Raw genomic sequence first — 13,558 nt, 5'->3', positions numbered from 1 at the left:
AAAAAAAAAAAAAAAAAGTTAAAGCATCTGTTTGTTGGTTTCACTCTTTTTTTTCTCCCTCTGTTCGTTTGGTTCTTAAATCCCACCTATGATTTGTTTGAATTTTATAGTTTTCTAATAAGGTTGTCCCCATAAGGAATTTATACCACGTTTATGTAAGTACCATTATGTTTACATTACATTATATTATACATTATACATTACATTATATTACATTACATTTGTCAGAACTAAGTGTCACTTATTTTTTTTCCTTGATGAGGGGTCTACTAACTACTTAAATTGGAGAGATGATGTCCTAGGACCCTGAAAAAAATAAGGCATGAATAGATTATAGGCAACACCTACATTTGCATTGTAATCAATCATGAATTCCAATTTGCCTGGGGGCATTTGTTTTGTAAATGTTTCTTTGCGACTAGGGATGTAGAATTGTGGCAAAAGTTCCTGTTTCATAATTGACTATGCCTATCACCAACTTGTAGAAAATAGGGTTTAAAGAAATCAGCTAGAGTGGCCTGCTTTCGACACTGAGACTTAGTGATGCAAGGCCCTGTCAGCTCCCACCAAAGATTCCTATTCACACTCCTGGCACATAAGTAAGGTGAGGAGCTGCGGACTGAGGGGAACATCTGTCAGCTTCCCCAGGGTCTCCTCAGCAAGATCATCATTCCAAGAGGAGGTATCCACAAGAAGACTGTTCCCTCAGTCTGTGAGTTTACTGCTGAGACTTCAATCTGTTCTCACTGTGTCACGTTTAGTAAGCTTATCTTTAAAACATATTCACCATTTGAGACCTCTTTGTTTTTTGTGGTGTCAATATTGTACTTGTAAATTTTCCTTATGGTCATGGAAGGATGCTGGCCGTGGTCCATGCACTCAAAGAAATTATAAACCATTTTTGAGGAAGGACTCAGTCCTTTTGAAGATTGTGTTAAAGGGAAAAGTAAGACAAAGTCATGGAGCTGCAAGAAGAGGACGAAATGAATGAAGAAAAAGAGAAGAAAATCATGTCTCAGCCCCAAGGTAAGGCTTTTTGGTGTAGAAAAACACGGTTTCTAAATGAATGGCACAAATTCATCTAAATAAACAAAATATGGATTATAAAAATGTTTAGTCTGTGAAAATTATGCTAGTTGAGAACAAATTTAATTGTTGCAATTCAAAACCAATATTTAAAGGCTCATGATGAAACCATTACTTTATTATTAAAAGGCATGGCTTATTTATAACATTCTGTTTATGCTTTTCTGTTTCACTTTTATCAGTTCCGCAGGACAGGGCAGTGGTGCAAAAAGGGGTTTACCAGAAGTGAGTATTGAGTAAGTCTCATCTTAAAATAGTTTTGCAACATGTTATGCAAAATCACAGTTGCAGAAAAATCATTGAGAGCCATTAAGCAGATCAATTATACTATCTCTAGACCTGATATTTCTTTAGTCCATTCTCTTTCTCTCTCCCTCTCTCTCTCTCTTTTTTTAAGATTGTTTATTTATTTGAGAGAGAAAGAGATAGTGAGAGAGGGAACACAAGTGGGAGAGGAAGAAGCAGGCTTCCCACCTACCAGGGAGCCTGATGTGGGGCTTGGTCCCAGGTGCTTAAGGGCTGAGCTACCCAGGCACCCCTAGCCCATTCTCTTTGACAGAGCATGTTCTATTTGTACACATAGAACATCTGTACATGCTCACCTTCAACCCTCTTGCAAGTATACCAGTATACAGAGGGAAGTTTTCACTTAATTGCAATTTGGGTTAAAATAAAAATACAGCCATGTCATTTCAAGAATTGTAGGCAGAAAGATTTAACTAACACCCAAATAGTCCATTTTCACCGCTAATTTTCTACTCCTCCTTGTGTATCGTGCACAGAAAAATAAGCTTACTGTACAATAAGAAATTTGCTTTTCTAGGAGTTATCTGTTGCATTCTTTTCTTTCTTTCTTTTTAGTAATTTTTCTAAGCTTATTTAGATTAAGACATCACTCTTTGAGTGTAGGTAACAGGTTAAGAGAAATTTGCTTCAGATAGTCCTTATTTTTTGGTTCTATGGTCTTTAATGCTGTTCTTGGATTCTTAATTGAATCCAATCATCTTGGATTCTTAATTCTTTTTTGAAAATTTATTTTATTTAATTTTTTAAGATTTTATTTATTTGTTTGACAGAGATCACAAGTAGGCAGAGAAGCAGGCAGAGAGAGAGAGAGGGAGAAACAGGCTCCCTGCTGAGCAGAGAGCCTGATGCCGGGCTGGATCCCAGGACCCTGGGATCATGATCTGAGCCAAAGGCAGAGGCTTAACCCCCTGAGCCACCCAGTCGCCCCTGGATTCTTAATTCTTAAGAATTAAGACTTTTGTGTTGGACACAAGAATTTGAATCTAGGATCCTTTGCCTCTTGGTGTTGGGGCAGTGGGCAGGAGATTTTAAGGCTCATTTCCTCCTCTGTCAAATGAGGTTGAATTGTACACACCTTATAAATTTGTAATGAGACATAACATATGAAAGTGTTAGCATAGTAGTAGTTGGCACATTGTAACTAAGCAATATGTATCAGTTATCTTTATTTTATTTTTTTAAGATTTTACTTATTTGTGTCAGAGAGAGGGGGAGCAACAGGCAGATGGAGAAAGCAGGCTCCCTGCTGAGCAAGAACCCAATGCAGGACTTGATCCCAGGACCCTGGGATCATGACCTGAGCTGAAGGCAGATGCTTAGCTGACTGAAACACCCAGGCGTCCCCAGTTATCTTTAATATAAGTATTAGCATTATGGGGTTTATATATTTTTAAATGAGCTGATGTCTGCTAATAATTGTACCTTCAAATATTGAGCTTTCTTTTTTAAAGATTTTATTTATTTATTTGACAGACAGAGATCATGAATAGGCAGAGAGGCAGGCGGAGAGAGAGGGGGAAGCAGGCTCTCAGCTGAGCAGAGAGCCTGATGCGGGGCTCGATCCCAGGACCCTGAGATCATGACCCGAGCCGAAGGCAGAGGCTCTAACCTACTGAGCCACCCAGGTGCCCCAAATATTGAACTTTCAAAGTGTGTCTTAGTCCACGTAGGCTATATGCTATAGCAAAAATACACGAGACTTTATGGCTTATAAATAGCAGAAGTTTACTTTGTCACAGTTCCAGAGACAAGGAAGTCCCAAGATCAAGGTGCCAACAGATTTGGTATCTAGTGAGAGCCTGCCTCCTGGTTCACTGATGGCTGTCTCCTTGCTGTGTTCTCACATGATGGAAGGGGCAAGAGAGCTCTCTGGGAACTCTTCTGTAAGAACATGAATCCTGTTCTTGAAGGTTCCATCCCCATGACCTAATCACCTCCCAAGGCCCCACCTCCTAATATCATCACATTGGGGATTAGGTTATAACATTCGAATTTTTGGCAGACACAAACATTCAGTGTATAGGAAAAGGTTAGAAACTATATTCTCTGGTAAACTGTGTATTTTGAGAAATGATGGTTTGTTTGCAGTGCTGAGGTACAGATTTTCTCATATCCAGAAATCATCTAGATATCAAGATATTTAATATCTTAAACACTAGCCTATTTATTTTATAATTTTCTTTATATATTTCCACAAACAATATTTTATGTAGAGAAAATATATGCAAGAATATGTGCCTATGAATCAGAATATTCTTCTAGTCCGAGTGTACTGGAGAAAAATTTATATTATATGACATACAACATGGTTTCTTCAAAAAGCTAACCGGTAGATTGAAATAAAGAGATGCTAATATTATCCGGGAATATTTTTGTACAGACTGTAGGTATAAAAGTTTCAAAGCAGGAATTTATACACTACAGTCTAGCTGATTAAGGATGGCTGTTCGTACCATGAAACAGAGACATGTTCAAATTAGAATGATTCGATGAAGGTTTATAAATAAAGGTAATATTATAATGGTATAGGCAGAGTGGAAATCTTAGGGACTCTCAGGCTGTCATACTCCAGGCCTGAGAACCATGGGTAGGGAGAGGTTTTGAGAACCAAGAAGGAGAGGGAATCATGTAGAACAGACCATCTTAGAGGAATAGTGACCTTCTCTTAGGAACACAGATAGTCCTTCTGCTTGGAATAAATTCCCCGACCTCAGCCTCTGCTTCCGCTCTCCTGCTAGATCTCTCTCTTGGCTAAACCCAAGGCAAGCCAAAGAGAGGAGCCTGTTGCAATCATTCATTAAGATCAACCATCCAGGGTAGGGAGCAGAATGGAAGAAGGTAGCAAGTAAATCTGAAGGGCAAACAGAAGGTATGCTCACACATGCTGACATTATTAAAATCTTTAAAAAAGATTTAATAAAATGCTTCATTTTTTCTTGTTATTATATTCATTGGTGGCTGGTGTTTATAAACGAGTTGAAGCTTTATAAACATGCACTAGACAAGATCCTTCCAGGAATTTTTGAGCTACTTTTTAAACAATAAGAGAAAAGAACACAGCTTAAAATCCCTGTATTGTTTAAAAAGAAAAAAAGTGTTAGATCCATATTCTTCAATCTCTTTATACCAGGGTGTCACCCTCTAAAATGTTATCTTAGTGTCCTGAGCTCCCAAGTTCTGCTCAGTGCTTACTTTTGTCATTTATTCACCCATCATTCAACAAATATTTATTAAGAATCTCTAATGTCGTACGTATTGTGTTAGGCTTTGGGTAAAAAGTAGTAAGTGGAAATATAACCTCCATTCTGAATCTAAAAATATTTTTTGAAACCAATGGTTTAGTAGATAACTATTTTGAGTGACATAAAGACTTACCTAAGTTAGCAAATCTGTGTTCATCAAGGTAATCATCTAGAACAACAGAACCACAAAATCACGGAAAAGTGCAAATCTAATATTTAAACACAAAAATTTGAGACCTTGCATGGCAGGCACTTATATATGAAGGGCCTTAGACTTTTTAGATAGCATATTTCTTCCCTCCTCAAAGAAAGACCTTTATCTTAAGTTTTAAGCTGTGCAATTTTGGAAAAACTTATCCAAATATGATCTGTGGGACAAAGCACAGGGCACTAGCAGGATCTAGAAAGCACTGCCCAATATAGTAACCAAAGAACTGGTAATGTTCACCGTGATGTTCTACTCTCTGCAGTCCAATAGAGCGGGCACTAATAACCACTAGTTATGGTGACCGTTGGGCACTGAAAATGTCACTGAGACTGAGAAACAATTTAAATTTTTGCTTAATCTTAATTAATTTAAATAGCTACCTGTGGCTACAATAGGGGACAGTGTGAATCTAAAACAAGATGTGCAAGATGCGGCTTGCCAAATCATTTAATCTCATTTCCGTTTTCAACAGGGTTAATGACAGCTGTTCATTTACTCATACAACATCATGTGTCCAGCAGCGTGTTATGAAGAGAAGAAATCAGAGATAGGTTCTAAGAAGTAACAAGTGAGGCAAGGAGGTAGAGATATCAGAATGCTTGTTCTTTGCTAGTGTAAGTGCAAAACAGTGCAGCTTCTGTGAAAAATGGTGGGATGATACGACAAAAAAAAATTATAGAGAGAATTACCACAGGATCCAGCAATTCCACATCTGGGTATATACACCAGAAAAATGAAAGCAATGACTGAAAAAGAAATGTTATTCAGCCTTTAAAAGGAAAAAGATTCGGACACACATGCTGTAACATAGATAAACCTTGAAGCCATAATGCCGAGTGAAACAAGCCAGTTAGGAAAGGACAAAGATTGTGCCATTCCACTTACGGGAATGTCTAGAGTAGTCAAATTCATAGAGACAGAAAGTAGAGTGGTGGACGCTAGGGGTGGGGATGTGGGGGATTGGAGAATTAAGTGTTTAATGGGTACAGAGTTGTCAGTTGGGGGGGTAGATAATTCTGGAAATGGATGGTGATGGTTATGTGACAATGCTAATGTACTTTTGGAGCTGAACTTTACACTTTAAAATGATGACAAAGGTATATTTTATGTCACATATATTGTATCACACACAAAAAAGACAGGTGAAACATACGTCCTCAAGGAGTTTGCAAATTAGTATGGCGAAGAGAAATGGTGGTTGGGGATTGCTCCATGGTGTGGGGATAAAAAATGACTGTTTACTGAGGGTGGTGGAGGAGTTGTACTTGAGAGGGGTGGCTGGGCTAGATGACCTGCCAATCCTGAGGTTCAGTGGGTTTATGAGCGCTTCAAATTTGGGATGGCAGGAGGATACAAAATGGTGTATACAGAGGACAGGACTTCATTTCATGTAGCTACTATGGCCCTCTCCAAGCGCTTGTCCTGCTTTATTTGGGTTTATCCTAAACTCCTCATCCACATTCATGGTTCAGAAAATCTGCACTGGAGGTGAGAGCCAGGCTCTCCAGAAAAAAATGTATAAAACATAGGAGACCTACCTGGGAGCCTAGAAGTGGGGTGGGGGGGTGCATAGCAATTGCTGAAAGCCCAGGTCAGTCTAGACTTTGTTATTATCAGTATCTTCAGCCATTCAGCATCTAAGTCTCGAAGATCCCACTCTCTGATAACCAACTTGCATTTTCCAACTGAATCTCTCTAATCCCCCACTGCACAATTTCTTGACACGCTGGAGCCTCCCATCCATTAACCTAACACCTTTTCACTTTGCCTCAACACCGTCATTCATGTCCTCTCTTCTCTCCTTGGTTTAAATGCCATGTCCCTTCCTTATAATCATTCCCTTGCATAGATGCTCCACACTCTTGTCCCTCTCTCCTCCATCATATTCAGCTGGCAACTCCAAACTCTGGTTGTATCTGGACCTCTGCCTAGCTTTATTCGAACCCAAATAGGCGAACGAGGCTGGTGAGAACACACAACTCTACCAACTTCATGTCATGGTCCCTGACTTCAAATGAACCCTTAGTGTTAACCAGTAATCTGACTATACTTTCAAAGTCTATTTACTGTCTCACTGTCCCTGGAAGATATTTCATACTTTCTATCCTCTTCTCAAACTTCTTCTCTTTCCATTGATAACCTTGCTTCTTCATTGATAGAACATTTTTATGCCTCCACGTTTACCAGCGTCTGTGCCCATATGTTCTGCCTTCCCACCAGCTATCAGAAAAGAATTCTATTTTCTCTATCTTCTCCAATTTAACCCCAATATTCCTTTTGTTCATTGGATCCCACCCCTGCTCATTTATTCAAGAACATTGCTACAACAATGATCTTTACTCCTCGGCATCATCACTTTTTCCTTCTCTTTTAGTTCATGGCCATGAGCATACAAACAGGCATATCTTCTAATCAAAAATAAAAATATCTCTCTTGACCATATATTTCTTCCAGCTATTGGCCCATTTTCTGACTCCATTTGCTCTTTTTTCATTCTCTCTGGGCCCAATCCAGACAGGCTTTGATCACTACACACCACCAAAATTCCTAGCAAGTGTGCCAGTGACTTCCAGGTGGCCAAGCCCATTGCTGTTTTCAGTTCTAATTTTACCCACTTTAGCAGCATGCAATAGAGTTAGTAATTCTTGAAACATCGTTTTAATTTGGCTTCCAGAATACCACTGTTAGTTAGTCTAACTCCTATATCACTGATTATACCTTCTCATTCTCCTTTTCTGATTCTTCATCTTCCTGATCTCTGACTTTCAAAGAGTCCTGGGGTCAGATTTCACACATTTAAATTCTATCTGGAGTGCCTGGGTGGCTCAGTTGTTAAGCATCTGCCTTTGGCTCAGGTCATGATTCCAGGACCGTGGGATAGAGCCCCAACTCCATCGGGCTCCCTGCTAGGTGGGAAGCCTGCTTCTTCCTTTTCCACTGCCCCTGCTTGTGTTCCCTCTCTTGGTGTCTCTGTCTCTTCATCAAATAAATAAATAAAATATTTAAAATAAATAAATAAGTAAATAAATTCTATCTGCACATCACCTATATGCTAAACACTCACAATTAATAACATTATCATAGACTCATCTATCTAAATGCCTTCTTGGCAACTCCAAACTTAAAGTGTCCAAAATGGAACTCAGTCCCTAGCAACCCTTTCCTCCCCTCCCCCAGCCTCACGACTTACTTCTCAAGCAGTCTTCCCCAGTTAGCATAAGAAATCTCTTTTCTTCTAATTGCTCATCCTGATCCTTTTTACTCTCTCATGTCCTACATTCAGTTAATCAGATCTTGTCAGCATCTCCTTGGGAATATATCCAGAACCTGCCCACTTCTTACCAGCTGTACTGCTGGGGGTTTGAATCAGTGAGGGTTGTCAGAGAAACAGAACCATGTATATATGAATGAAACATATATATTATGGCGGCTGAGAACTTCCAAGATCTGTAGTCGGCAAGATGGAGACCCAGGAAAGTCCGTGGTATAATTCTTGTCTGAGTCCAAATGCCTGAGAAGCAGGAGAGTAAATGGTGTCACTTCCAGTTTGAGGGCAAGTCTGAAGGCAGGAAAAAACTTATGTCCCAGCTCAAAAACAGGCCCAAAAAGGACAAATCCTCCCTTCCCCAGCCTATTGTTCTATCCAGGCCTTCAACAAAGTAGGGGAGGCCCACCCATACTAGGGAGGGCAATTTGCTTTACTCATTCTATAGATTGAATCTATAATGGTGTAGAGGATATAAATCTCCCCTGAATTTGTAAAAATTGGGCTTCTTCCACCCTCTTCTCTAATTTGTCAACACAACAGTTAAAAAGGAAAGAAAGAAAGAAAGAAAGAAAGAAAGAAAGAACGAGCGAGCTATATCAGGTTACCCTTCTACTAAAAATTCTTTGATGTTTTCCTTTCTCAGTCAAGGTAAAGTATTAAAACTATCATGACCACCAAGGCCCTACATCCTCTGTTCTCCACCCCTAGCTCCACCACCCATTGTCTTTCTCCCAATCATTCTGTTCCCCCCACACTGACCCTACTCCTAGAAGCCAAGCATCCTCCTGCCTCAGGGCCTTTACATCTGCAGATCTCTCTGGTTGAAACAGTCATAACTCAAATAGCCACATTGTTTCCTCCCGCACACTGTTTTATCTTAGAGGTCTTTGGAAGAAACCCTTTTTTTGTTTTGTTTTGTTTTGTTTTTAGTTTATTATAACACCCCTCATCTCTCTTATTTTGCTTTACTTTTAAAATTAATTTCATGTTTTGGAACAATTTTAGATTTACAGAAAAACTGCAAAGATAGTATAGAGGGTTCACCTAAACCTTGTTCCCATTTTCCTCTACTATTATAATCTTACAAGTATTATGGCATATCATCACAACTAATGAACCAATCTTGATACTGTACTGCTAATGCAAGTCCATACTTTATTCAGAGTTTATTTGTTTTTTCAAAAGATTAATTTATTTATTTGAGAGAGGGAGAGATCAAGAGCAGGAACTTGGTGGGGGGGGGGGTAGATGGAGAATCTCAATCAGACTTCCTGCTGAAGGGAGCACCCTCTAAGGTTCCATCTCACAGCCCTGAGATCATGACCTGAACTGAAATCAGGAAGCAGACTCTTAATGGTCGGAACCACTTAGGTGACCTCTCCTTAGTTTTTACCCAATGGCCTTTATCTGTTGTAGGATCCCATTCAGGATACTACACACATTTAGGTGTAATGTCTCCGTAGCCTCCTCTAGCCTGTGGCTGTTTTTCAGAATTTTGTTGTTTTTGATGACATTGACAGCTTAGAGAAATATTGGTGGAGTATTTTGCAGGATGTTCCTCTGTTGGAATTTGATGTTTTTCTTATGATAGACTGGGGTTATGGGCCTGGGGAGGAAGGCCACAGAGGTAAAGTGACATTTTCATCACATATCAAGTGCTTATACTAACAACGATATATTTATGACCATTAATGTTGACCTTGATCATTTGGCTGAGGCCCTGTTTTTTAGGTGTCTCCACTATGAAATTACTCTTTCCCCCCCCCTTCCATACCTTACATTTTGGGATTAGTCACTTTGAGCACCCCATATTTAAGGAGTGAGAAGTTACGTTCACATAAATTTTTACAAATTCTTCGCAGGAGAGATTTATCACCTCTCCACCATTTATTTATTCATTCAACTACTTATATCATTAGAAACTCATGGATTTTCTTTTTACTTTGGATTGCAGTCTAATACCCCTTTATTTGTTAATTTTCTCAAATTGTTCTAGCTTCAGCCATTGGAAACTCTCTCAGTTGGCTTCTTCATTTCTCTGAAACTCCCCGGGTTGTTTTTGTTTGTTTGTTTTTTGGGTTTGTTTGTTTTTAGTATTTCCTAACTTTTGAGCTTCAGTCTTGTTTTTCGAGATACCACCATTTCACATAATACAACCTTTATCCATTTATCTTTCCGCACTGGAATGCCAGGTCGTCGAGGACAGGGTCTCGGCGCTACTTTTAACCGGGAGAGCACCCCCAGTCCCTGAGCGGACTCTCCGTCGGTTCTGACTAAATGAACGAACCCCGCTGGGTCTCAGGGCTACTTGAAAGGGGTGAGTCCGAGGAGGTTCTGGCAAGACGGTGCTCAGCCTTCCTGCCCGCCTCCTGGCGGGTCCCTCAGGTGCGCGCCAGCCCCAGCCTCTCGCAGTCACACCCACACCCAGAACCTACCCCGCGCGTCCGTGCCGCGCGGCGCCCAACGCAGCGGCCGGCAAACGTCACCAGCGCCAGGGGGATTCCCGGGGAAAGTCCGGGGCCTCCGGGCCCCCTCCCCGCGCGGAGATGGGGGAGCCGGTGAGGTGCCTCGAGCAGCCCGCGGAGAGCGCCCGTGGGCTCCCAGCAGAGCGGAGGCGGCCGGAGGGGGCCGAGCCAGACCGCCCGCTCTCGGGACGCACGGACCCGGGGCGGGGCGGGGAGGGCCGCGGGTGGGGGGGGGCGGCGCAGTCGTCCCGGGGCGGGGCCTGTTCCCCCAGCTGTGGGCGCTGCCGACTCCAGGGGCTGGGCCGGTGGCGTCCAGATGCGGCGGCGGCGGCGCGGAGCTCGGGCGACTGAGCAGCAGCCCTGTCCCGGCAGCGGGAAGCGCCGGGAGCCTCGCCGTCAGGCGTCTCGCAACAGGTTTCCTTCCGTCTCACGACTCCCAGCGCGGGACCCGCGCCGTTCTTGGTTCGCACGCTCCGTCCTTTCCTGGTTCGTTTTCCGCCTTTGTACCTGACTTTCTCTCCTTAACCGCTCCAGGAGCGAGGAAGCGCCCCGCTAGGCTGTGCGCGGAGAGCCGCGGGGGGCGCCGGCTGGCCTAGCTGGCTGGGGCCTCCAGGGGTGGCTTTGGGGGGATTTCGGGTCTGGCCCGAGGGCTCATGCCGCCGCCTCGCGCCTTAGGGAACTCGGCCCTGAGTTTCTCCTGTACAGCGGTGTGCCTTTCCCCCCCGTCCCAATAGGCAAGGGACCGCGCATTTAGGGCTTCGTAACAAATTATTTCAGGTACCTGTTGATAGGCTTTCCTTACTAAGTGTGCACCTAAGACTACTTTGGTTTTAAGTCGAGAGACTGAAGGTCTTCTGAATCACCAGGGACATTACTTCGCTGTGATCACCTGTTCTCTCCCTCCCTTCCTTCATATACTTATGAGAGAGTGAGGAGGGGGGCGGGTGGAGGGGTGAGGGGAGAGAGAGAGAGAGAGAGACTGAGACTCTCAAGCAGGATCCACGCCCAGCGCAGAGCCTGACTCAGGGCATGATCTCAGGACACTGAGATCATGACTTGAGCAGAAATCAAGAGTTTGTCGCTTAACCAACGGAGCCACCCAGGTGCTGGTCACTCCCAATTTTAGGTTGCACTTTTTCAAAAACACCGGAATGGGTACTTCTGAACTTGAACTTAACAATGGGAATCAGGAGCCAGAAAATACAGAGAAATTGATATTGCCTTGAAATAGCTCCTTCCAAGTCGACATAAAAAGACTTTCTTTTTTTTTTTTTAGAAGAATGAAAACAAGAAATAGTGGCAGGGAAACTTCAAGAACCACACGGTCCTGAGGGAATTCTAGACTTCTCTGACAATAGCTGAGATCTGTATTACTTCCTGTGGTTCTCATGCACTTGTTGAAGGCGTTTCTCAGCAGAGGGAGGAGTTGTTATTTCCACAGGGGTATCCAAAAATGACTCACAGCGCTGCTCGTTTAATTGTGAGGCTTTGTTAATGAACTTTTGAAAAGTGAGGTTTGCTCTGGGTGTGTGTAAAGTAAGAATAAGATGTAAAGTTCTTGCGCTGCTAAACTGGGACTGGCGGTATAGGAAGTAACAGTTCAAGTTTTCAGTTTCCTAAAGCTACTGATGGTACCGCCTACCAGCTAGGGTCACTAGGCTGATGTAAGATAAATATTCAAATCATGTGCTTTGCTGCAGAGGCCCAAGAGAAAAGTAAGTAAAAGCCATATGTTATTACTTTCACTGGTATGGCATGGTATGGTATGGTAGAAAAACATCATTTTACATAGGGATTGAATGTCACTCTCTGAATTCAAATAGTTTGGACAGTTTGTCTTTAGGAAATTAGTGCCACATGAAAATATTTGAAGATGGTGGATACCTGTTAGAAGGTATTTAAGATGGTGGATACCTGTTAGAAGGTATTTAAGCTGATAGGTTCCAATGCAGCTGGATAGTGGCTCTTCAGAAAGGACTGTACAACTGTCTTAAGACACAGTAGAGAAGGGGACAGCATCTCTGTTGGAGCTGAGTTGAGCTGAGGTCAGCCCAGCAAACAGTTATCAAGCACCTTCTCTGTGCCTTTTCAGAGAGCTCTGGTTATAGTCATGAATAAGATATGGTGTTGCTGAAAAGGGCCATAAACATTAGTGTGGAAGGTTGGAAAATCCCATGAAGGAGACGGGCGCTCTGACAAATCTGTGTCCATGCTAGAGCTTCCGTCCCAATATGTTTCTGCATATTTGAATGAACTGTGTCAGCATAATGAATAAGCTGTGCTTATTCAGTAAGCATTTCATTTAATGAGTGATTTAGCAATGCATTAATTAGAAAGGCATGATTCTTAAAGTGTTTGAATTAACCATATTTCATATTATTTAATAACTATGTTAAAAAAACAAACAAACCCAGCTTCTTATTACCCCCAGACAATGGCAAACACTCAGAGTTACTTACCTTTTAAAAACAGAGAGGCGGGATGCCTGGGTGGCTTAAACCTTGGTGGGTTAAAGCCTCTGCCTTTGGCTCAGGTCATGATCCCAGGACCCTGGAATCAAGCCCCGCATCGGGCTCTCTGCTCAGTGGGGAGCCTGCTTCCCTTCCTCTCTCTCTGCCTGCCTCTTTGCCTACCTGTGATCTCTGTCTGTCAAATAAATAAATAAAATCTTAAAAAAAAAAAAACAACAGAGAGGCTAGTTAATGGCCTATAAGTTTATAATACCATATTGAAACAACTTTCTGGTTATTGTTTTTTAGCGGTCAAATCAATTCTTCCTAACACATCACAGCTGTACAAGTCAAATGTACAAGTCATTTAGTGATGACTAAAGCTACTGTGTCACAGTTTACAGTTGAGATTAAAGTCTGGTGAGGTACTTTTGGACTGGATGCCAAAATATATTTAATTTCTACAATTCCATAAGGTATGTCACTAGTATTCCAACTAGTGGGGGAAAGAATGCTAAGTCTGAGACAACTCT

The 13,558-nt window shown here is 42.0% G+C and overlaps 1 protein-coding gene across 4 annotated transcripts in view; it reads left to right on the top strand.

The window, feature by feature from the left end:
- The first annotated feature begins 474 nt into the window (after positions 1–474).
- Positions 475–13,558, top strand: part of STX11 (syntaxin 11) — a 47,393-nt gene continuing 34,309 nt past the window's right edge. Inside the window, exons 1-2 of one of the 4 annotated variants that reach the window (XM_032338028.1) lie at positions 475–712; positions 857–1,026. In XM_032338028.1, the coding sequence (XP_032193919.1) occupies positions 960–1,026 (67 nt within the window). In that variant the 5' untranslated portion in view covers positions 475–712; positions 857–959. Of the gene's footprint in view, positions 713–740; positions 1,027–10,805; positions 11,062–13,558 lie in introns of those variants that run through there. The other 3 variants (XM_032338032.1, XM_032338027.1, XM_032338029.1) reach the window with 3 other exon arrangements.

Source organism: Mustela erminea, chromosome 4 (assembly GCF_009829155.1).
Source record: "Mustela erminea isolate mMusErm1 chromosome 4, mMusErm1.Pri, whole genome shotgun sequence".
Classification (NCBI taxonomy): domain Eukaryota; kingdom Metazoa; phylum Chordata; class Mammalia; order Carnivora; family Mustelidae; genus Mustela; species Mustela erminea.
This window is presented reverse-complemented; position numbering and strand designations above follow the sequence as displayed.